At 45.5% G+C, this 23400-nt stretch overlaps 1 protein-coding gene across 7 annotated transcripts in view; it reads right to left on the bottom strand.

The window, feature by feature from the left end:
• Window positions 1-23400, bottom strand: part of mipol1 (mirror-image polydactyly 1) — a 98552-nt gene that overhangs the window by 17270 nt on the left and 57882 nt on the right. For all 7 annotated transcript variants that reach the window (XM_035431066.1, XM_035431230.1, XM_035431308.1 and 4 more), the window contains 4 exons: window positions 22818-22851; window positions 21924-22094; window positions 14823-14930; window positions 2081-2175 (listed from right to left, as the gene is read on the bottom strand). In XM_035431066.1, coding sequence (XP_035286957.1) covers window positions 2081-2175; window positions 14823-14930; window positions 21924-22094; window positions 22818-22851 — 408 coding nt within the window. The remainder of the gene's footprint in view (window positions 1-2080; window positions 2176-14822; window positions 14931-21923; window positions 22095-22817; window positions 22852-23400) is intronic.

The raw sequence follows: 23400 nt of genomic DNA on the forward strand, positions 1-23400 counted from the left end.
CCTGAACAAACAACGCAGGGCTTTGCCCGTTTCAGCCCCTGGGCTCTGTCCTCTGGAGCGGGATGACAGAGAGTTCACAGCTCCTTTATCTGGCCTTTTTTGAATAACTGCGAGGACGATGACCCGCCTAGCACCACGGACGCTTTCGCTGCGAGGGAAGACTGTGAGGCACAACACCGTGCTCATTTGGTTAAAAGATCTATCACCATGAAAATCTGTATCAGTAACTACTGATGTGGCTGTCCGTGGATAGAAACTCAACAGTCTACTGAGACAGTTACTAGGCCACGGAGAGCCCAGAAGGTAGTCAAAGTTGAATTGTTTCATTAGATAAGCAGCTAGAATATGGGGAGAGATTAGTCTCAATATTATTCACAAATGCGTGTTTCATGATCCATAAATAAGAGTCAAAAACGTGTTTTACGATCCACAAACAAATATGTTTCAGCTTTTGTCTTGAAAATTGTCATTTAAATGAATGAGCACAGATTTGTACAAACACATACATATTTGTGAATACATATTTCCCTTTTGCACAAATACCTCATACTTTATATATGAAAACCAAAAATGTTTCCAATTTTCATGTGTATTTTTTGCAATAAGGCATTCTGAAATAAAAAGTTGGCTTGTGAAGTGCTGAATCTGTATTTGTGGATCAAGTGATGTGTGCATTCAGTGACCTTAATTTGCAAGTTTCTTTTTTTTAAATGTGTTATTTTGAGACTTTACTCTCAGCAATACAATGATCACAAATATACTGCTAGAGCAACAAAAGAGTTTCAAAGCCAAAAACTGGAGTTTTTCAAGCCAAAGTCTTGATGGGCTAAGCCATTCACGTGATCTGAATCCAATTGAACATGCGTTTCATATGCTGAAGAGAAAACTTAAGGCAACTAGGCCCCCAATACAATCAGGAGCTGAAGATGAGTGCAGTACAGGTCTGGCAGAGCATCACCAGAAAAGATACTCAGCACCTGGTGATGTCTGTGGGTCACAGACTTAAAGCAGTCATTGCATGCAAAGGATATGTGACAAAGTACTAAACATGACTACTTTCATTTGCATAATATTAATATGTCCCAAACATTATATGTCCTAAAATGGGGGGGCTGTGTATAAAAAGTGCTGTAATTTCAACATGGTGAAACCAAAGGGTATGAAATACCCTTAAACAAAAGCTGAGAATGTGCACTTTAACCACATTTGATAACTCATCTAAAATTGTGGAGTACAGAGCCAAATAAATAAAAAGAAAAAAAGCTTTGTCCCAAACATTATGGAGCTCACTGTATTTACAGTGGAGACCAAAAGTCTGAGGACACTACCAAGTCCTGGCTGTTTTCATTATTTATGAAGGAAAAATGAAATTATGGTTCTTCAATTACACTTATTACTCATGAACACATTCATGAGAACAATTACAAACCAAAATGTAAGCATATTTCCAAAATGCACATATGAAATGGGGAAGCTATGTGAATAACTGGCTATAAGGTATGTGTTGCTCTATTTGTTGTCACACCCTTGATTCCATCTATTTCATTCATCAGCGTGTGTTCCTAAAGCTCAATATGCGAATATCTGGGCTATTAACAACTAAAACCTACTCATCTGCCATTCTACTGGTTAAGGTAGCAGCTGCTAGTGCACTTACATTACGAATATCTAGACACTTTTTAAACTAATATTATAAAAATAGTGAATTCTTTAATAAGTAATTTAAACAGAGTATCATAATTGTATTACCCTTTGCTAATTAATGAAAGCAATCATGCGCACACACACACACACACACACACATTTCTCATTAAAGCACATGCAGTGTTCATTCAAAAAGGATAAATAAAAAATTCTAAATGCAACTCCCAGCAACTAAACAAAAAAAAAAAAACAATGAATATTCCATATTAAATGAATTGATGGCATATTGATTTATTTGGCGCTTCAGTTCCCTTTGATGGCTAAAGACAATGCAGGGTGGAAGAGCCTGCGTTCGGTGCACCCACAGCTTCTGGTTTTTGGTGCCAGTGTCCGAGGGACGGGACTGGGGCGGGAACAGCGGACCCCACGCACGCACCTGTAATGCGCTCGCAGCGACTGGAGCTCTTCCTCCAGGCCCTGACTGCGCTCCACGGCCACGTCGCGCTCCCGGGAAACAGCCTCCAGTTCCTCCTGTTTGGGAGCAGATACACCAGGCTTTAGGGCACCGCCAGGTCCCAGGTCCAAAAACACACACGAGCGCATTCTGGAACACACACATCTTTTTGTGCCGTACCGTCAATGCCACCAGAGCTGTGTTTTACAGAGACTTTTAAAATCAGCATAGCGCTCCGTATCTGCAAAGACTACATTAAAGACAGAAAGGAAACGCAAGTTTCAATAATATCATGGATTTTGGCACCATTTAAATCAGCATCAGCTTTTTTCAGCTGTAATGCCATTCCATTTTTTCAGCGTTCTTTTTATTTGACTGCATAATTAAGTCTCGGTTTAATTACATTTTAATATAAAGTATATTGCTTTATACCTTTCGGTACACTGCAAACTAACTGACTTCATTGTGGCTATGTATGCTTGGCCCCGTCATCACTGCCTGCAGCTATATTTACTGACAGCATTGACTTTTAAAAAAACTTTTCCAGAATATAAAGTTTGTTTAGCACGACACTTTTGCATGACTTCAGTTCAAACCTTGACTTACAATGAGAAGTGCATTATAGACCCTGCAGTAATAATTCTGAATTCAACGGGAACTGCGATTCTAAATCCGTTACAAGTGACTCATCAGTTCATTAACATTGTGGAACTGGCATGCACGTTAAACGCACTTACATTAAGTGTCAGCTAAATTCTCCCAGACAAAGCTGTTAATTGTGGGGGTGTTCCTGTGGTTGTGCATTTCAGCATGCCCTGCCAACGCCCTTTCAAAAGACACGGCCGTCCCTGTCTGCAGCAAAAGGCCTCAGTGGCATTTTTATTCACCCCATTGAGAAAGGAGCAGCACACCAAAGGGGGGGGGGGGGGGGGGGGGTGACAATGAGGAGACCGCACGGAGGACACCATTCAGAGCTTTGTCTTGCCACTCAGCACCTACTCAGGGAGATGGCGTGGAAGGCGAAGTGGGCCTGGCTGCAGGGGACACTGGGTAAACAAACCCCCCCCTCGCCACCGGCCTCGCGGGGGATCGCCAGTTAAACCCGGACCGTAATTAAGCCCCTGCTAATTACCAGCCGTTGAAACAGATGTGTTGACTGTCCCCGCTCCTCAACAGCTGGGAGAGAGGGGCACGCAGGAAGCAGCCTAAACCAACAAGACAAGCGGCCTCACTGTCCTTTCACACCATCTACATCCTGCATGAACAGGGAGGAGAGGAGAGGCGGAGGGGAGAGAGAGAGAGAGAGAGCGAGCGAGCGAGCGAAGAGAGCGCCACGCCGACCGGCCGGAACGGGAGCGGAGCGGGGCCGGGGCCGGGGTCCGGACCCCTCCGACCGAACCTTGCTTTGAGTTCTGGGCGGGCCCCGCGCGGGTCACTGGACACTAGGAGGGCGGGATGCTTTGTGTCTGCTGTTCAGACCAGGATTTACAGCACAGGTTTATGTGAAAGTGGTTTCTTCCAGCAGCGATCTCCTGGCCCGCTCCTTATCTGCCAGCTGAGGGGGGAGGATCTATGAATGGCCCCGCTAAAAGGTTAGGCAAACAGTCTCCACATAAAAGGAGAAGCAGCGCTCATCATGAGGCTCGGTATCTGGGCGGGGTATTCAACCGTCACCTGTCGCCGTGTCCGTACCACATCCTGAAGCTTTTCCCGTAGTTGATGAACCCTCTGCGGTTTCAACAGCGTAGTGCAGCTACACTTCCGACAGAAATGTTTGCATTTTTCCCTACATATAAAACATACATCTTGAAGTCACTCCATATGTTATAAATAAAAAATGGTGACACCAAAATAAGAGTAAACGGATGCCACACGCAAATAAGAACAATGTGACTGTTGCATTTTGAAGCTGCTGGTAACCAAACAAATGTCTCAAATTGTTAAATTTCATGGCGGTATTTACACATAGAATTTTTGCCCATGTTTCCTTACAAATATTTTTTTCCCCTCCCATGTCCTCTGAGAATTGTTTTCTTGATATAAAGGCAAAATAAAACACAATCTGCAGTATAATGGGATATAATAGTCTGCTTTAAGCTGTAAGGTTTGTGCTTGAATACAAAATAGAACTGAGTAAACTAATCCACTCAAGTTTGGAAGGTTTAGGGTTTGAATCCTGGCCCTGGTCCAGGAAGGCACACAAGCCCCATACTGTATATGTTCAATGTTATTAAGCGTTTGTGTGTATGAGGAACCTGAACGGTAAGTGCAAACATAAATATAGATGGAATTCATATGTGATAAAGTCAATTTAAAATGTTTTAAAGATTTTAAACACATTGTTACCAACTTATTTAGCATCGATATTGTAATTATTTCATTATTGTTGTTATTTCAGCAGTTGTTCTTCAGCTTGCTGGCATATACTGTACAGCTGGCTGTTTCAGTCCTGTGCTCCTGTTGTTCATATGGTGTAGCGCCTTCAATTTCCTCATTTCATCTGCATATCCATTTAACGGTCACCCTTATGACACTGGCTGAATTAAAATGCCTGATCCTTTCTCTGTAATGGAGAAATGACTTTTTTCCAAACTGTTGATGAGATGTTGATTGAAGGTATGCCAATACAGCGGCGAAAAATGCTGCTCACTGAACAGAAAAATAAACAAGAGGAATTTTTGTAGAATTATACCACCTAATTCTACTATCAATATCTAAATACGGAAAAACTGTACAATCTTACCATTCGTTTTACATGTACAGATGTCCCTTTCAAGATTCAGCAGTCATTTATTGTCTTAAACAATCTGTTTAAGAAATAAGGACACAAATAGAAAGCCGGGGAGACATTTATATTGGCCACACGCAATAACTCACTTGCATTTTATGCCTCTGTAACTCTTTTCAGTTCATTCTAGTTCATTTATAATATTTAGTCTCATCCAGTAGATTACTGTATAAGCTTTCCAATGGCACATTTCACTGTAATTTCATACCAATGATTAAGAGCCCAGCCAAACAGAGTTTCATGAGTTTCAACCGTAACATTACACAGTAATATACAAGCACTCGGTGAGGTGTAACTGTATTTTTCCTTTGATTATTTGGAGATTTTATTCATTTTGCCAAGTCATCAGAATGGCTAAAAGCATATTCTCGCTATGCTTTGACATGGATATGGGGAGTGGGCCAGAAGAGGAGGAAGATGCACAAAGTCTAGCCAGGATACATACGAACATGGTGAAGATGTAGCATTACTGCTTGTACCATTTCAATTATTTACATTGTGTCAAATTTTGATATTGCTATATTCACATTAGTCGTAAGAAACAACTGTTAGCCTTTGCTAATAATGCTCAGCATATTTGTATTGGGGGCTAACCAATAGGTCAGTATAGGGACATTGTGAGCGTACCCTGGGCTGTGTTAGCACAGAGGCTTGTAGCGGCCTGCTTTATTCAAATTCATACCACTCACAATGAAATTGTGTGTCTTTCAAGAGTTTTGCACTATTCTCTAATGTGGGCATTTCACATACTGTAGTATAAGCGTTCATAGGTGGCTCAGTCATGTATTATGCTTCATGCACCAGTTTACCGTGAAGCTAGTAACATTTTGTGATGGTGGAATACTATTTTATTGTAATATTACTATACATAATGTGGGGTATTAGTATCTCCAAGGATTATACATGTCACTCAGGACACTGAAAATATTCATTCAAATTTATCGTGTGCTGATATGCGCTAGATGAACATAAAATTTCCCTTGGAGTGATCATAAATAGTAACATTTGTAAAATGTCATCCCAACCCCATGAAACAAAAGATTACATACTGTAGGGTACAGAAAAACATACAAGAGAGAATGATTACATATATATGTATGTGTACCACGGTGTGTTACAAGGTTTTTGCATTATTTTTCAATGTGATACCAATGTTTCAAATAACCATCGTAAGGGGCAAATTTATATGCTTTACAATGAAAAAAAAGTTTTATTCAGTTTTGGACATGTTTTTGGATACCTGGATATCTTAGATCCCCATACTGATAAAAAGATGGTAATTCCCACTTGAAAATGATGCAAAACTGAGTTGCATGAGTCAAAACAGTTGATTTGTAGTTAAATGTATGATTATGATATGATTTACAGCAATGCACAATTTTGACATTATGGATAGATGTGGAGACATTAAGGGACTCCAGGGTACACTGCCTACTTTTTGTTTCATAGAACTTTAGTAGTTCCACATATCACACTCAAGACTGTGCACACTTCTGGAAAAGGAATTATGGTTATGAACCTGGACATATATATATATACACATATATATAGTTTTACTTGTTTTGTATACCCAATGTTTCAGTATTTCATTTCAAATCAAAGGAGAAGAAATGCCATTTTTGCATTTTAGCCAAGATAATTGCAATTGCGGCATTTTATTTCTGCATAAATTATGAATATAAACTAAGTCAGCATTGCATATGGTACAAGTTTCTTCCTTCAATTAACCCATTTTACAAGTCTCTGTGGTGCTCACATCTGGAGCTATAAAGCCTTAAATAGAATACCCCCTAAATGGGATAGGATTGGCCAGATTTGGCATCTGTGTGAAAGGGTTAAACCTGGAACCATCCAGTGATGACTGGCCAACAGTCCAACAGTGTCATGCACAATTGACTCTAGCATCGCCCAGGGATTCCACAGTTTCAGTCGGCCAGGGCCAGGGAAGGGCTTCATAATGCCTCAGCAACCCCTGCTGGTTGATTGGGCACCCACAGGTCCGCCAGTTAAGCCACACAAAAAGGTTCTTCCTCCGGTTCATGACTGTGCGAGCTTGACTTGTGAACTGCAAACTGCGGCATGATGTCAGAGGCTGTCACAATGACTGCAGCTATTCAAAATTGGGGAGAAAGGGGGGGGGGGGGTAGCATAATACTAGTATTGTTTAAATTATGTTATGTCTTTTGTTTGATGCTGCCTTTTTTGGCAGGACTTCTTTCAAAAATGGTTTGTATTTCAAAGGGACCTTCTCAGAAATATAAAAAAACATAGGAAATTCATGAGAAAATACTTTGCCAAAGTAGTCTTGTTGGCAACAGCAAAAAATAAACGACTGAATCAAAATACAACTGAGGTAAAATGGTACAGTCCACTTGACAGGAGACCTGGTTAATTAGTGATTACTTCAGAATATGTATTCCTCCAATAGAAAATAGAAGAGGAGGCAAATAGTTCATATCTAAACAGACAGCGCAGGTCCACACCTGAATTGCTCATCACCATAATGTTCCTCCATATGCCAGCGATGCTACTGACCAAGCTACTAACCAGAAGGCTGGGGGTTGAGCCCCAGGTCAGGCCCTTCCATTGGACCCTAGAGCAAAGTCCTAAAGCCTAATTGCTACAGTAAAACAACAAGTGGCAACAAAATGGGTGATATGTATAAAATGTGAGGAATGCAAGTCGCTCCAGATAAGGGTACTAAATACAGTCTAAATAATGGAAGCACATTGCAGCTCTTTCACAAGACCAATAATTCAGATATTTAATCAGTAAGTAATTAAGAGCCCATGTGTGGGGTCTAATCAAAGTCTGAAATGATTTGATCATGTGTATGTGTGTGTGTGTGTGTGTTGTCAGTTGAATGTTGTAGCTGAACATGGCTGCCTTTAAAAAAAAAAAACATAAAAAGGGGAAGAGGAAAGAGAAAAGGTGATAATAAAAAATAACTACCCTTTCTGTCAGGTGGAGTTATGGATATACAGCACAGCTCATCTTCAGCACTGCAGGCTCACAGTACAGGCTGGCAGGGTTCAAAATAAGAATACTTCATATATCCATATATCATTTTAGTGCTGAGGACCTCAGAAGTGTACATATTCACCACTTTAATTCAAAAGCTGGATTGCAACACTTAATTTTGCAAAGTGAATTCTTTACCCATTCCTAATTGTCCTGGGAACTTACACATCAGACATTTTAAAAACAATTTTCTAACTCCATATTTGGACATGCAAATTGCACTTTCTGCCTGATCTGATTGCTGCAACCTCCTTTTGCAATTTGAAAGTGTGCATTAAAGAATGTGCTCTTCTCCAAACGCAAGTGGCCACTTCTTTCCTCTCTGCTTCTGCAACAGCACGAGAGTGCAGTCTACTCCTGCACACTGCACACTGCATGAGCAGACTGCATATTGCATGGGCATACTACAAACTGCATGAGCAGACTGCATACTGCATGGGCAGACTGCATACTACATGGGCAAACTGCATGCTGCATTAGCAGACTGCATACTGCATGGGCAGACTGCATACTACATGGGCAAACTGCATGCTGCATTAGCAGACTGCATACTGCATGGGCAGACTGCATACTACATGGGCAAACTGCATGCTGCATTAGCAGACTGCATACTGCACGGGCAGACTGCATACCACATGAGCAGACTGCATACTGCAAGGGCATACTACATACTGCACAGGCAGACTGCATACTGCACGGGCAGACTGCAAACAGTCTCTGATGTCAGGGTGACATTATCACTGTTTTTGCTTCTGTCAAATATTGCCGATGTGCACTATCCAAATAAAATCTGATGCCAAACTATTTTTCATTAGCATGACAACAGCATGCTCCACCATATCTCCCTTTTCACCATCTCCTTTATTCATATAGGGCTCAGGCACTGATAATCAATGCTGTGATGTTACTCTTTCAACTCACACAAGTCCTTCAGATAACAAATAAGTGCTGCTGGGAAAATGTTCAGATAATATCAGCTAAATCCGATTTATTTTGTTTAATAAATGTGTAAACGGTCGAATGAGACACACGCTGCAACTCTGCCACCAGTGAAGACGATGCTGCCTTGCATTTTTATAATTACACAAATCACCTGGGCTTCGCCACGGCCCTAAGTGGCTCAGAGCAATAAAGCATGCAAGCTTCGCCTCTGGCCTAAATTCAAGCATTTAGCACGGTCATCACCCTCAACCTGCCCCTTATACCCAACCATTCTCGGGATGATTCGATAAATACGCAAATGATACAAACCCCATCCCCTTCCGATTACCTGCGGCGTGCCCTGGTTCCTGGGTATCAGCCCAACTACCGGTGAGCGAGCCTCCCAAGTCAAGGAGAACATCAAAAAGAGGTTAACCTCTTAAATCAATATGTACTTTTCTCCAACAGGGAGGTAGGGAGAGCTTCAAAGCCCGTTCCCTTTTAATCACATGCACTTATCAGCATTCATCATCATATTAGCAAAATGAAGTTGACAAAGTGGAGCGCTGTTAACCCCTTGCTCTTAGAAAGACAGGCGCTGCCCTTTTCCAAAAGCCCCTTTTCCCCTGAAAGTAACAGAGGGTCCAAAGTGCAGAAGGCTGCTGCGGTCGGGTGTTTCCAAACTCTGACCGGAGAGGGAACCATGTGTGCTCTTTCGGTTTAATCCGCTAGCCCAGCACTCCTCCCGCACTTTAGCGCTGACGCGGGAAGTGAGGTGTCCCTCACGATGCGCCAACACAAACGCAGACAGTGCGCTCCACCCTTCCATTCTGCACTTAAAGCACTCACTCCTACACTCAGATTTTTTACGCTTTGAATCAAACAATTGTATCAATGAAAGCATGAGAGTCATGGAGTATGGAATACAAATACTGAAAAAAAACTACTTACAAATAATGGATTTAGAGATTATTTAAAAAGTGAATGTGGCAAGAGGTTTTAGTGTCAACATTAGAGTAAACATTCTCTCATAATTATTAGTCTGCAGTCCTGAGGTAAATTGTAACTGTGCAATGGACTATCACACAACCAATGAATTAATACACCGTCCTATTCAGATAGCAGTGGTGTGGTGCCTCAATTAAATGAGCACACACACTGGAATATATGGAATATATGTGCATATTTTTAATGAAAATGTCTAACATTGGCAATAAACTTATATTTTCCCCCAATAACTCTGTCCAGAGGTTCTCTGTTGATGTGCTTCCATGAACGTACAGTCACAAACCCCAAGCAGCCATTGCTTCACCTGGAAACACAGTGCGTGCTACAGTTGCTGCGGCAACAGGTACCGCCCCCACGTTAATGTTCTACTGGCTAAAGAATGAGACAGGGACGAGCACCTCAGATAGCAGGATAAGAATCCCCACCACAAACAGACGGCTGTTAATTACGATATAATACTGACAGATGCAGGGCGAGCTCTCACGCCAATATAAAACCTCTAGACCAGTCTGGCAGGGCAATTCATTGATAAGCATGGCTAATCTATCTTTATTTTTACTGCCTGTTTTAAATGGGCTGTCACACTGTTTTCAGGTATACCCAGCTTGAGTGCACATGTGCTGTTCTCAGAAGAGCAGAGCAGAATTATGAACACAGCAGACAAATTAATTAGCTTTGCCCCTTAATCAGACATATTTACATCAGGTTTATGGCAAATTAGACTGAAGATCATGTCCAACCTAAGATTATTCATTTTAAAAAATGTTTTTCAATCCAAGCAGCTCTTTGCCAGCCAGTAATGAATCGTGGACTATTACTTTATTACCAGAGCAAATATGTACAGCAATAATCAGAATAGCCTAAAAATCAGGACAGATAAAAGATTCAGTGGTTCAGAGTTGTGTAAGTCCCTCTGGATAAGAGGGTCTGCTAAATGCCTGTAATGTAATGTAATCAGACTATTAGAAGCAAATCAATTACAACACAGAATGCTAATAAAAGATCACTACTATGAAAATGCTCATGACTGCAGTCCTGTAGTAATTGGCTTATAGTAATATTAGGCTCCTAAAGCCAGCATTTTTGCAGTGTTTCTTACAGAGTACATTACAGAAAATATTAAATATTAATATATAATATTAAATATTATATTATAACTGAAAATGCATTGGGGGGAAAAGAAGGTTGATGATAAATCTGGCAAATAAACAGACATCAAATTACTGAGAGAGAGAGTGTCCAAACCAAGGATATATAAACAATATTTGTGTTAAGATATCGTGACACAATGCTTCACCATTGTATATTATCTGCTATTCCAGGATTGTAAAAAAAACCCCAGAAAATTCCTCATTTAATCCTGTTAAACATGTGTTAAACACAAATGCTGAGCATATTTACGCTTGGACTTCAGAGCTGCACAAAGCACTGAGCAATGTTGGATACAAAGCGATTCATATGCTTCCTGAAGAACACACTTTCACATCTGCTTCCCCCGTTCCAACAGAAGACCGGCGCACTCAGCTACGCATGCCAGCCTTTATTTGGAAGCCATAATAAAATGGAGAGAACTGAGCCAAAAACCGTGAATGCAAAATGGGAAAAAGAAAATGGCGCAGTAATGATTAACTGCATTGGTAGCATTCTGAGGGGGTGTCAGGTGATCACCTGGAGCCGAGCTGGAGAGCAAACACAGGTGGTTCCGAGCAGGGGCCGCTGGGGATGACCTCAGCAGTGCCCACTCCTCACCCCCCCTCCACTCCTCCCACCCGGGCTGGGGCCATTCAGACGCTCTGAAAGCCACATATTTTCCACCCGGTGAAAACAGACCCGACTGTGTGTTTGCCGACTGTCCTTTTGAAATGATTACCAAAGAGGGTCTTACAGGTGCTCACAAATCAAACAAGATGAATGGCGCAGGAGAGAGTGCAGGCAAGGGGCACGCCCTGGCTTTCCTGGGACCATCCTGGCTTTAGTCTTTAGAGATCTCTCAAAAAGGAACAACTTCGAACAAGTTACAACTTCAAGCAGTTACAACGCGCTACCATGAACCATGAACGCTGACTAGATTGCTGAGCAACAGAAAGATGAACATCTTGCTTTGTGGTAGATGAGCAATGCCATACACACTTAAAGAGAAATGTATGAAAGGTGGGCGTGTTTTTCAAGAATACTCCCACCTTGAGCCCAGAGACAATTTCAGGTATGATTTCAGCACTTAATTCATTTCTCCATTTTCACGACACAAGTCAAACAGTTATTCAATTAATTGTAACAGTCATCTCATTAATCATTTACTGAGTTACCACTTAATCAGGAAAATAAGAAGAATAGCAGCGCAATGTTTATGTTTGTTGGCGCTTATCACGTCAAAACTGTAGTGTAGAGCATTAGACTGCGGAAATAAAGAACTCAGTTTCTCTCTGAGTAGGTGGGATTTTTTTATTTAAAATGATCAATCTCCACAGCGAAGCAACAGTGCGAGGTGAGAAAATAAAGCAAGCTGTGTGCAGCTGGGATATGCAAATAAAAACAGGGCCAGCTGTTAATGTCACACATTTAAGGAGAGGAAAATGTCCAGCACTGTAAATTTTCTATTTCTATTTTTTTTCAATCGGTTTGTTGTCTCTTCTCTCATGGACATGTTTTCATGTGTTAAAACCTGTCCGTACTCTCAGCATCAGAATCTGTAACAACTGGCAAGTAGTGTTGTAGTCGGCCTTCTGCGTGAAACTGGGAAATATTTTTTCAGCTGCATCCCAGAATTGATCCAAATTTTGGTGTTTTTTTTAACATGTCATTTGTAATTCTGGAGTTAAATCAAGTGGGCCTGAAGAAATTTGTGAGCTGGTTGACTGATCCATGCTTTTTTCCAGTCGACTGGGGTTGTCATATCCTGAGAGCTTTTCTATTACTTTGCTGAATGTTTTCATGCACTGAGGGTTTTTGCCCTGTCTTTGCTGGGAAGTTGTCATGCCAGCGTTTTATACGCATTCATCAGCTGCTCAGCCTTATTGTAGCTTTATGAATTCTGCTCCTCGACTTCCAGGCTGTGTGTGTGTGTGTGTGTTTCTGTGTGTGTGTGTGTGTGTGTGTGTGTGTGTGTGTATTTGCGTGCATGTGTGTGTGTGTGCGTGTGTGCGTGCATGTCCTTGTCACAATTTGGACATAAACAGCATCTTTTAACCTGAGAAATATTGTTCAAGAAACATATTGATCCCAGAATAAAGCCAGGCCAAGGCTGAATGGCAAACAGTCAAAGAAAAGTTAAATATAGATCTAAATCTCATGGATCAAGAAATAATCTGAGCAAATGAAATGATTTGGCTTAAAGGGAATTTTTAAATATATATATACAGTACATAAAAATATAAAAAGCAGAACTTTTGTGTTGACAGGGCAGGATTTTACTTATCTGGTCTTATGGTTTCTCTCCTTTTTTAATCCTCTTTAAGAGTACACTCCTATCGTGGCTCTTATTTAGTTTCTTTAAAATAAAAACTCCCATCCATTGGTGAAGCCATGTTCACTTTCAAATTGTTTTGAGGATCTGTTCTTGGCACTGTCAACTAATTTTACGACAGCTGTTCCCATTTCATTTTAAATTAAAAACCCAGCTCTGTAATCCCAAGAGTCAATCCATAATTAAGGGGATTTATAGCAAAACCAAGTGCTACATTAATAACAAAATTTAATATATTTCTTAATAAGCCACTGATGGAACCTGCTAAGAAATAAAGAAGTGCACAAATAGAGCTAGGCTTTGTACAACCTGGGAGCTGGACCCTCTCTTTAGACTGGCCAGTCCTGCTTAATGTGAGCGGCTTCTCCAGCCACAGGGATCATGTGTAATAAGCATGTGAATATTCCCCATCATCACCCGCCAATCACTGCCTGTACAACACATCTGTTATTTATTTCTGTCAGCCCCCTTTAAAAGCGCTGCACTCCAACGGACAGGCGTTTCCCCCGGATGCAGAGCCCCAGCACTCCGGCTTCGGTCTGCTCCCACGTTTCGGCAAACCCAGGAGCCGAGCTCAGCCAGGCAGGGGAAACGCAGGAACACGTGTGCAGGGCACGCACACGGCATCGCCAACGTGCGCGGGTGGAGTGGGGGGGAGGGGGGCGGCCTTGAGGGGGTGGGGCCCGCCAGGCAGCTCCGCCCACCTTCGACAACGAAAGCAACATCTCACGGCGACCGTTTGAAGCAGGCACGTAAAGCGTCGGCGATGGACGAGCCGACGGGCGGCAGCTCCTCGGGCGCGCAGCTGCAGCCGGGCTGGGCTCCGGCACGGCGTGCGGTGACAGGCACCGCGGCAGGGAGGACTACCTGAGAGCAGCAGCCAAGGCTGGAGAGAGAGCCAGCCGCACCGTGCTACACCGCACTGTGCGCTCTGCCAAGGCTAGCACAGCAGCCAGCGCGGACAGTAACAACAGCCACACAAACAGGCCCAATTAAAGCGCCGCGCCGCCGCCGCAGAGCGGCTCTGTCCAAGGGGCAAGCCCGGCACCTGCCTGGAGGGGGCGCTACCCTCCGTCTCCTCACTGCCGGTCACCTGCACCCTCGGTCAGCAGCTCCGCAGCAACGAGGTCCAGAGCAAAGACGGGCCGCACTTGCAGCAGATACCGCCGCTCATTAGCATATTACATACACCAAACAGAGAGGGGGGCGGAACAAACCACAAAACAAAGCCCGTGTGACTAATAGGGAGGATTCTTTTACCCTTTTTTTCTGAGGGGGGGGGGGGTGGGGGTGGTCGGCGAGTGTGCCAGGGATGTTTTTCATATATAAATAAGACTGCAGGCAGAAGAGGCCATGTTTAAAGACGGTATTGTTGGCAAATGCCCCGCCCCGCCCCCACCCCCCCCCATCCCCGCTACCTCACACGGCAATGTACACAGCTGATTTATTGGGCGAGCGGCGGCGAAGGTAACCCGGCGCTCGCGAGCGTAATTTGCGGGGCCTCTCTGCGCGGGGAGGTTTACCTTGCGAGCGTGCTCCTGATTGTTTTCTGCAGTCGGGTGTCTCGCGCTGTTTGCCCAAGTCTGGCTCTGCTCTTTGGCGTGATGAAGATCCTGCTCCAGGCGCCGGCACTGCGACGAGGAGAGAGAGAGAATCACTTAGAACACATCGCAGAATACATTAGCGCTGCGTTCGCCTCCGCCACGCGGGGCCCCGGGCCCCGGGCCACCCGGGGACGAGCGCGCCAGACGCTCGCGCGCCTTCGCCCCCGTGGCCGGGGCTGCCGACAAGGTCCGCCGGAAACCGCCATCCGCTCAGCCCTCCCTTCGACAGGAAAGGGGGGAAACCCCCCTGCCAGAAACATTTTTATATATGGATGCTATATACGGGGCGTTATCAAAGACAACGCGGACCATCCGTATGCAAATACAGCCCAGCGATGCAGCGTGCAAACGCGCTGCTTATGCGAATTGCTTCTGCGAGGATATTGTCAAGTGTGGGTGAGCGATTAGCGAAACTTCAGGCTTTTGCGGCGAAGCCCTTCTGTTTGCCCATTTCTATTCCTACGCAGCAGGGGGTGGCACGATGCGGGTGGAAGACGCTTTCAACCAGCGGGTTGCGGGTTCGAATCTCTTTGTGTGACACCACTGTCGTAACACTATGCAAAACAATTAACCTAAATTGCTTCAGCAAACATCCAGCTGTGTAAATTGGCAGTTCAGGAAATGAGAGCAACATAAGTCGCATTGGATGAGAGCAAGAGAAGCAAGCAACAAAAAAGCAAGCAACAAAAAAGCAAGAAACAAGGCATTGATTGCATCTCATACAAAAGTAAAAAGCACTATGAATAAGAAACAGGTGAGAAATTCAGGTGTATAACTGAGCACAGTCAGGTGTGTTACACCTTTCCACCCATGACTGCACTGCACCCACAGGAGGGCAAAGGACACACTTGTCCACCATAAGAATGCATTCCTTGCGACTGACAGCCAATAAACGTGTCCTGGTTTCAGATATAACGACAGAAATCCTGAAGGATTTAAAAGGCAGCGCAGGTCACAAAGTAAGCATTCTGATTTATACATCCCACACCATGCTCCTCATAATCCCGCACCATGACCCAGAGCCAATCAGGGCCACATCTGAAGAGTACTGCTAGAGTCAATGTGTTTCCCTGTCTCCACATGGACTTCAGGTAGCAGACAGGACCAGAAGTCAAGGACACACACACACACACACACACACACACACACACACACACACACACACACACACACACTCACGGCTGTGGCACAACGCCGCGTGTTATTGTAAGAGCCGTGTTTTACACAGGCCCACATGTGCTCTTCCCCATGAGCACATTCCAAGACCAAAGGACACTGACCAGGAATGTAAACCATTCCCGCTCGCCGATGAGTCCCCACGTTTTCCGGGGCCAGCCGGCTCGAACAGCCGGGCAAACAAGCTCCCAGCGCCTGGGACCCAGCTCCAGTCCCCTTCCTCTGCAGACTAAAATAATAGCGCGCCCATCCAGACAAAATACAAAGCCCCTCTTTAGTGTCAGTATGACTTATGGCTTTCAGGCAACAGATGTTTGGAACCACTTGAGAAAATGTATTTAAATCAGACCGAGCCTCTCGGTGTACTTGCAGGACACTCGCGGGCCCCGTCTCAAAAATAGCAGCAGCGGAAACAAACGGGCCACAAAACGCAGACCCATAACTCAGGTGCAGCTTTTTTTTGAAGCCTTCGGCTACACCAGGGGCCAAAATTAGACCGGGCGGATAAAAAAAATATATATCTAAGAAACCACAGACCGCAACAAATCACGCAACGTGGCCCTCCGCAGAACGTACTGAGGATCCAGATGTCAGACGACGGACTGAAAAACCAAAAAACGGAAACGTGCCGCCTTTTAACGTAGCAGCCAAACCGCTTGGCATCGCGCAAACTAGCGGAAAGCGCGGAATAGCTACGACGGGGGTGGGGGGGGGGGGGACGCGGAAATAAACAAGGTGCTCGGAGCTCATTTCGATGTGGGAACATTAAGGAAGGAAAGATTTATTTCTCCGGGCACTCATCCGGCTTTTCATATTCCCACCAGCGGCGTGGTGGCGGCGGCCCTCCGCCTCGCGCGGCGGGATAATCCCTCCGAGATGAAGAGAGGGATACAGGAAGCGATGGGGGAGGCAGAAATCCTCCAGGATGGAGTGTGGCCGGATCCCCGCCTCGGAAAGGATTAGGCCCGCGACTTGCGACATACTTTCAAAATTGGCCCAAAGATGGGTTTTTGCCCTTTGTGAAAGTGGGGAGTCATCGGGAGGAACCGTGTATCAGGCCCGTGCAGCTGTAATGCCGGGAGCCAGGGGTTGATCCCCCCGCGACAGCAAATACTCAACCCTGCACTCTCTGGCTTACCCCAGCCAGTGACGTCACACGTAACTCAAAACAAGGAGGATTCTTTTGTGATGTATGATGTGAAAGGCATGCGTTTGTAAATGGTAAATGGTAAATGGACTGCATTTATATAGCGCTTTTATCCAAAGCGCTTTACAATTGATGCCTCTCATTCACCCATTCACACACACACCAACGGTGAAAGGCTGCCATGCAAGGTATCAATCAGCTCGTTGGGAGCAATTAGGGGTGTCTTGCTCAGGGACACTTCGACAACGCCCAGGGCGAGGGATCGAACCAGAAACCCTCCGACTGCCAGACAACCGCTCTTACCTCCTGAGCTATGTCGCCCTAGGTCTGTGAGAAAAGAGTTCAGTTTGAGTGGGCAGCGATGGATTATGAGCCCACATCACTGATGACAGATGGTTTTTCTGCATCCCTTTTCAGCAGTATTTACATTCCGGTATATCATTTACATGCTTTACCATTTAACATCGCAGTGATCACTGCAGTTGGATCACAGCACTGTATGAACCGGAGAAAGGCTTTGGCGTTTTGTCTATTCTCTTGAGTGTATTTGAAGAGAACAAAATCAATAGATTTAAACTGTTGTGTCGCACAAGTTTAAATGGGAAAAGTGAATATGCCACTGACAAATACGTAACAGAATGACATTTGCATCAACACATTACCAAATATGTATAATACCCTAGAAGTTTGACATGTATTGTTTCAATTACAACTGCACTCTACAAGAACGCCCTCACCCAGCACAATTGTCAAAGCTTCTTATACATTTCATTATTTGTGACTAAATAAATGGGACTGACTGCAGGTGACCAGCTGGCTCAGTTAGTCAGGCTAACTGAAGTACTTTGCTAAAAGGTTCAGCAACAGAAGCCTGAAGGCAGCACTCAATCCACTGCACCACACCCATATTCAGCCAGCAGCAATGGGAGGGCTGGGCCTAGCATCTGAGAGTCCTCTGGTGAACACACAACGCCAATGGAGGAGGCTACAGCAATGAAAACCATTCCTGCAGAGAGCAGGGCTGGAACCTGAGGAGGGGCACAAATTAGAGACAGTGAGGGCCAGTGGCAAAAGAGACACTGCTCCCTTACTTCTTGCACAGTCATGACATGGGATAGACGCTGCTCTTTTATAATGGAACAGCACAGTCATGACATGGAAAAGATGTTGTTCTTTTATAATGGAACAGCAGAGTCACGACATGGGAGAGATGCTGCTCTTTTATAAAGGAACGGCACAGAGTCAGACAGGACAGGAGAGATGCTGCTCTTTTATAAAGGAACGGCACAGAGTCAGACAGGACAGGAGAGACGCTGCTCTCATAGTGAGGAGACACAGGAAGCGCCATTCCCGTCCACAGCCGTAAGGTCAGCAGCACAGGAGCTGGACGCTGGAGGAAAACAAGGACAGATTTGGACCCGGACGAGAGGTCTGTCCTCCCCACGCCGGCTGGGCCTGGGCACGACCGGCCGGCTGGCTGTGGAGCCGCAGCTTTGGGTCTGGGGTGAAAAGGGCACAGCGTGGGCAGGGCGGACCAAGGGCCTGACGGGGCGCCGCCCCGAGGGCGTCTCTGAGCGACTCGGACTCATCCGCATTAACATTTTGATTGAGCGGCTGGCCTGCCGGCGCGCGGGGCGGCGCTCGGCGGAAGCGGCGCTCCGGAACAGCACGCCGTCCGCGCGGCCTCATTTGTCTGGCGGACGTGGCGCGAGCCGCGCCGCCTTTCTTCTCCCCACGGCTAATGCCTGCCTTTTCATTCCAGTTGGGCCCAACCTGATATTTGAAAGAATGCAGGCAGCCCCCCCATCCCCTCGCCCGGCCCCCCCCGCCTGTGCCACCCCGCGGGGCAGGCAACGGGATGGATCCCAGGATAAACATCCCCGCAAATCCGGGCGCGGAAAGAGCCGACTCCAACAAAGGGAGTTTATACCTGCGACCGCCGCCCACCTCGATGAATTAGTCAAAGCGCACGTTTGGTTGTTTGTCCTCGGCGCTCGTGTTTGTTTTGCAAAAGACCCGCTTACCATTGACATTCTTACCACACTACCATCTGTAGCCTGCCATCCAGCAATGTTGTCTTAAAACCCCCAAATATTCATGAATCAGCAGTAACCGACATCTCACTCCTAATAGGATAGCACCTGTCTAATTTTCAGTTCTTTTATTGTTCCTTTTATTTAGGATATACACCCAGGATATGAACAAATACTTGCAAAGGTGTCGTGTGAAGGTGGTTTCGTACAAAAAAAATTGTGGACTAAAACTCCTGCATTTACCACAATGAGCATGAGTATCGTCATCTGCGTCTCCCTCACCATCTGTGTGTGTATCGGCGTCTGCCCTCACCGTCTGTGTCTGTATCGGCGTCTGCCCTCACCGTCTGTAGCTGCGTCTTCCCTCACAGTCTGCGTCTGTCTGTATCTGCGTCTGCCCTCACTGTCTGAGTCTGTATCTGCATCTGCCCTCACCGTCTGCATCTGTCTGTATCTGCATCTGCCCTCACCGTCTGAGTCTGTATCTGCATCTGCCCTCACCGTCTGCATCTGTCTGTATCTGCATCTGCCCTCACCGTCTGAGTCTGTATCTGTGTCTGCCCTCACCGTCTGCGTCTGTATCTGTGTCTGCCCTCACCGTCTGCGTCTGTATCTGTGTCTGCCCTCACCGTCTCAGTCTGTATCTGCATCTGCCCTCACCGTCTGAGTCTGTATCTGCATCTGCCCTCACCGTCTGCATCTGTCTGTATCTGCGTCTGCCCTCACTGTCTGAGTCTGTCTGTATCTGCATCTGCCCTCACCGTCTGAGTCTGTAGCTGCATCTGCCCTCACCGTCTGCATCTGTCTGTATCTGCGTCTGCCCTCACTGTCTGCATCTGTCTGTATCTGCGTCTGCCCTCACTGTCTGAGTCTGTCTGTATCTGCATCTGCCCTCACCGTCTGAGTCTGTAGCTGCATCTGCCCTCACCGTCTGAGTCTGTAGCTGCATCTGCCCTCACCGTCTGCATCTGTCTGTATCTGCGTCTGCCCTCACTGTCTGAGTCTGTCTGTATCTGCATCTGCCCTCACCGTCTGAGTCTGTAGCTGCATCTGCCCTCACCGTCTGCATCTGTCTGTATCTGCGTCTGCCCTCACTGTCTGAGTCTGTAGCTGCATCTGCCCTCACTGTCTATATCTGCATCTGCGTCTGCCCTCATCATCTGAGTCTGTCTGTATCCGTGTTCTCCTTTGTCATCTGTGCCTGTATCTGCATCTGCTGCTGTCGTCCATGTCTACGTCTGCCCTTGTTGCCCATCACAGCAGAATGACCTCATCATCGCAGTCACCCCCACTTAATCCAGGTCACAAACCAGGGCCCAAAGGCCAGGTGCAGCACGAGGGTGAAACTGACCAGTTTTAAAACTAAGTTGGTAGCAGGAGAGTAAATTCAGTTTAATATGCTGGGCACATTTTAATTTCACTGAATCCCACCAGGAATATATTAAACCCATATTCAAAGTTACGCTCAAAGTTCAGTAAAACTTTTGCCTAATTCTCCACCAGAAGTTTGGGTTTAACTAGCGGTTACGGCAGAATGAAAATGAACGAGCCAAATTAACATCTGCCAGATTAACTCAAGTGCAGTGTACCCAGCATGGCCTGAAATGACATCACCGGCACCACTGAAGAGATGCGGGACTGACGCACCATATCACAGCCATCAGAGAGGGTATTGCTTTGCTTTCCTGAAATAACATTAGTTGTAAAAGACATCCTAGACAGCCATAAAGTAATATAAGGTCTGTTTACCAACAAAGATATCTAGGCAAATACTTGCCCACTTTCGAACTCTGTGATGAAGTACAATATCTGGGTGTCAATATTTGGCCGACTGCTTGTTTGTTTTCGTTCGATTGAAAATATGCATGCAAGAAAGATCTATCAAATATTTGAGGTTATGAGGCAATATTTGTTTCTCACACGTGAGGTGAGCAGTGGCCTATTTGCTCAGTAATCTAATAAATGATTTAAGACTAAACACATAGACACATGTGGCTTAATAGACTGATAATCAAAGGCATCTTAAAGGGGTAAAAGGAAAGATGGTCAATATTGAAGGAGATGTCTCTGGTTTGAGCAGTACAAAGGTTTCTGGCTCAGTACACAACAAAAGTGTGCGATGCGTTTGCAGCATTTCCCTTTCTGCGTTTGCCCTTTCCTGCCACGGCACGCTGCAGCAGGGTCCGGGGCATTCGCCGTGTTCAGCACCGCGTTCAGCATGTTGGGTTCAGCGCATGGTGTTCAGTGTGCTGGTGCTGAGTGGCCAGTATTCAGAGTGGAGTGTTTAGTGGGCAATGTCTAGTGTCCAGTGTAATGTGTTTAGTCTACAGAGGACTGTGCGTTGGGTTCAGAGCACGGTGTTCAGTGGGCAGTGTTCAGTGTGGACAGTTCTGTGAGAAATGTCCAGCGGCCAGTGCTATGTGCTTAGAACAAAGTGTTCAGCACATACAGTGGTGCTCAGTAAAAGCCACATGCAAGTACATGGGGCTTACCTGGCAAGCCCAATGTTGTGTCTGGTGTGTGGTGTGGTGTGGTGTGGTGTTCAGTACAAGCATGCAAGGAGCAATGTTCAGTATGAAGTCTTCCATTCAGCAGAGTGCATAGTGCACTGTATAGTAAAAGAGCTAGGCAGCAGTGAGCACCTGTGTTAAGTTCAGCACCCACCTTAGCCAGTGCGGCATCCCTCTCCTCAATGACAGCGTTCATCTCCTCAGCTGTGATCTTCTTCCGGCGCTCCCTGGCCTTCTGGAGGCGGTCCACAATCACCGCCCCGCTGCGCTCGATGCCCAGGGCCGAGTCCGCGCCGTTGATCCTGTTCAGCAGCTCCTCCAGGTCCTCACCCCACACACACCCCACAATTCAACTCAACAGGATGTTCCAATTACACTGTCCCCACAAGTCCATTAAAATGCAACCTTCATTTGACAACTCTGGGGGACTGTGCAACCCGCACAGGGAGACCACAGGCGCACATCTGACCTGAGGGGTCCTAATTGTGCAATGAGGCTCTCCCTGTACAACGCAATGGCTAATTACAGAGTGCCACCAAAGGACTCCTAGCCACGGTTAGCACTGGAACCATCAGAGATCTACCCAGGCTTTGGGGAAATACCACTGCAGAGAAAACTAGTACCACAGCTGGACATGCCATCTGGGAGTCCCTTGCCAAACTGACCATTAAATCACATATCAGGGGTGGTATCATACTTGTGATTTATTAGTTAAATAGATCTTAAGGCACAATATAATCTGAAAAGCCTTTCATTCTGATCATATCAACAGGAGGGAACCTGTTCAGGCTGTTCAATTATGTCACAGTAACTTCCAAAGAAACCCTTCATCAAATCTTTAATCACATCTTTTTTTTTATCTTATTCTAAAAAAGGGATTACAACTTAATCTCAAGAACGTATGAATGATGGGCCTAATCTTCCTTCGGTTCCCATCAAACCTGACTCTCAACGTAGACATTCTGGCAAAACAGGTTTGTGGGGGTGGGTGAGGCGGGGGTCGGAAACAATGGAGATAAGCGGGATATCTCTAAAGGTAAAGGCTTACCGCATCATTCTCTTCTGGGTTAATATTCTCCAGTCTAGAGAGGGGAGAAAGGGGACACAGACACCTCCATCAGTTGCCTTTCTTTAGTACTGAAAAATGAGATCACTTCCCAAATCTACCAGCACCTCCAGTAATTGCATTCTGCTGGTCTTCAGAGTCGATCACAACAGCTCAACATATTAAAGGTGCGACGAGACTGAGCCATTACTCCCCAATAATGCCCCATATATTCGCCATTGACGGGGGACTGTTAAGTTATTAATGTTTACTGCTATATATGACTACAGGGATCAATTGTTCATATGTGCGGAGCTGAGGGGAGAGAGTCCGTGACAGAAGCGTTTGTGCATCTCACCGCTGGGTGCCTTCGGAGGGAAGAACACAACTGTAATAACTGCACCACCTCCCACAGAGACGGCCATCAGAAGCTACTAAATATTTTCATTTTTCATACAAAGCACTGGTTTGGGAAGGCGAAGGCATCTCGCCATGCTTCATCAGTCGCACGGGCGTAAAACCCACAGCGTGATGAAGAGGCACCATTCTAATACGATCGGAAACTCAGACGTGTCTCCTGAGTGAC

This window comes from Anguilla anguilla, chromosome 1, assembly GCF_013347855.1.
Source record: "Anguilla anguilla isolate fAngAng1 chromosome 1, fAngAng1.pri, whole genome shotgun sequence".
NCBI classification, from domain to species: Eukaryota; Metazoa; Chordata; class Actinopteri; order Anguilliformes; family Anguillidae; genus Anguilla; species Anguilla anguilla.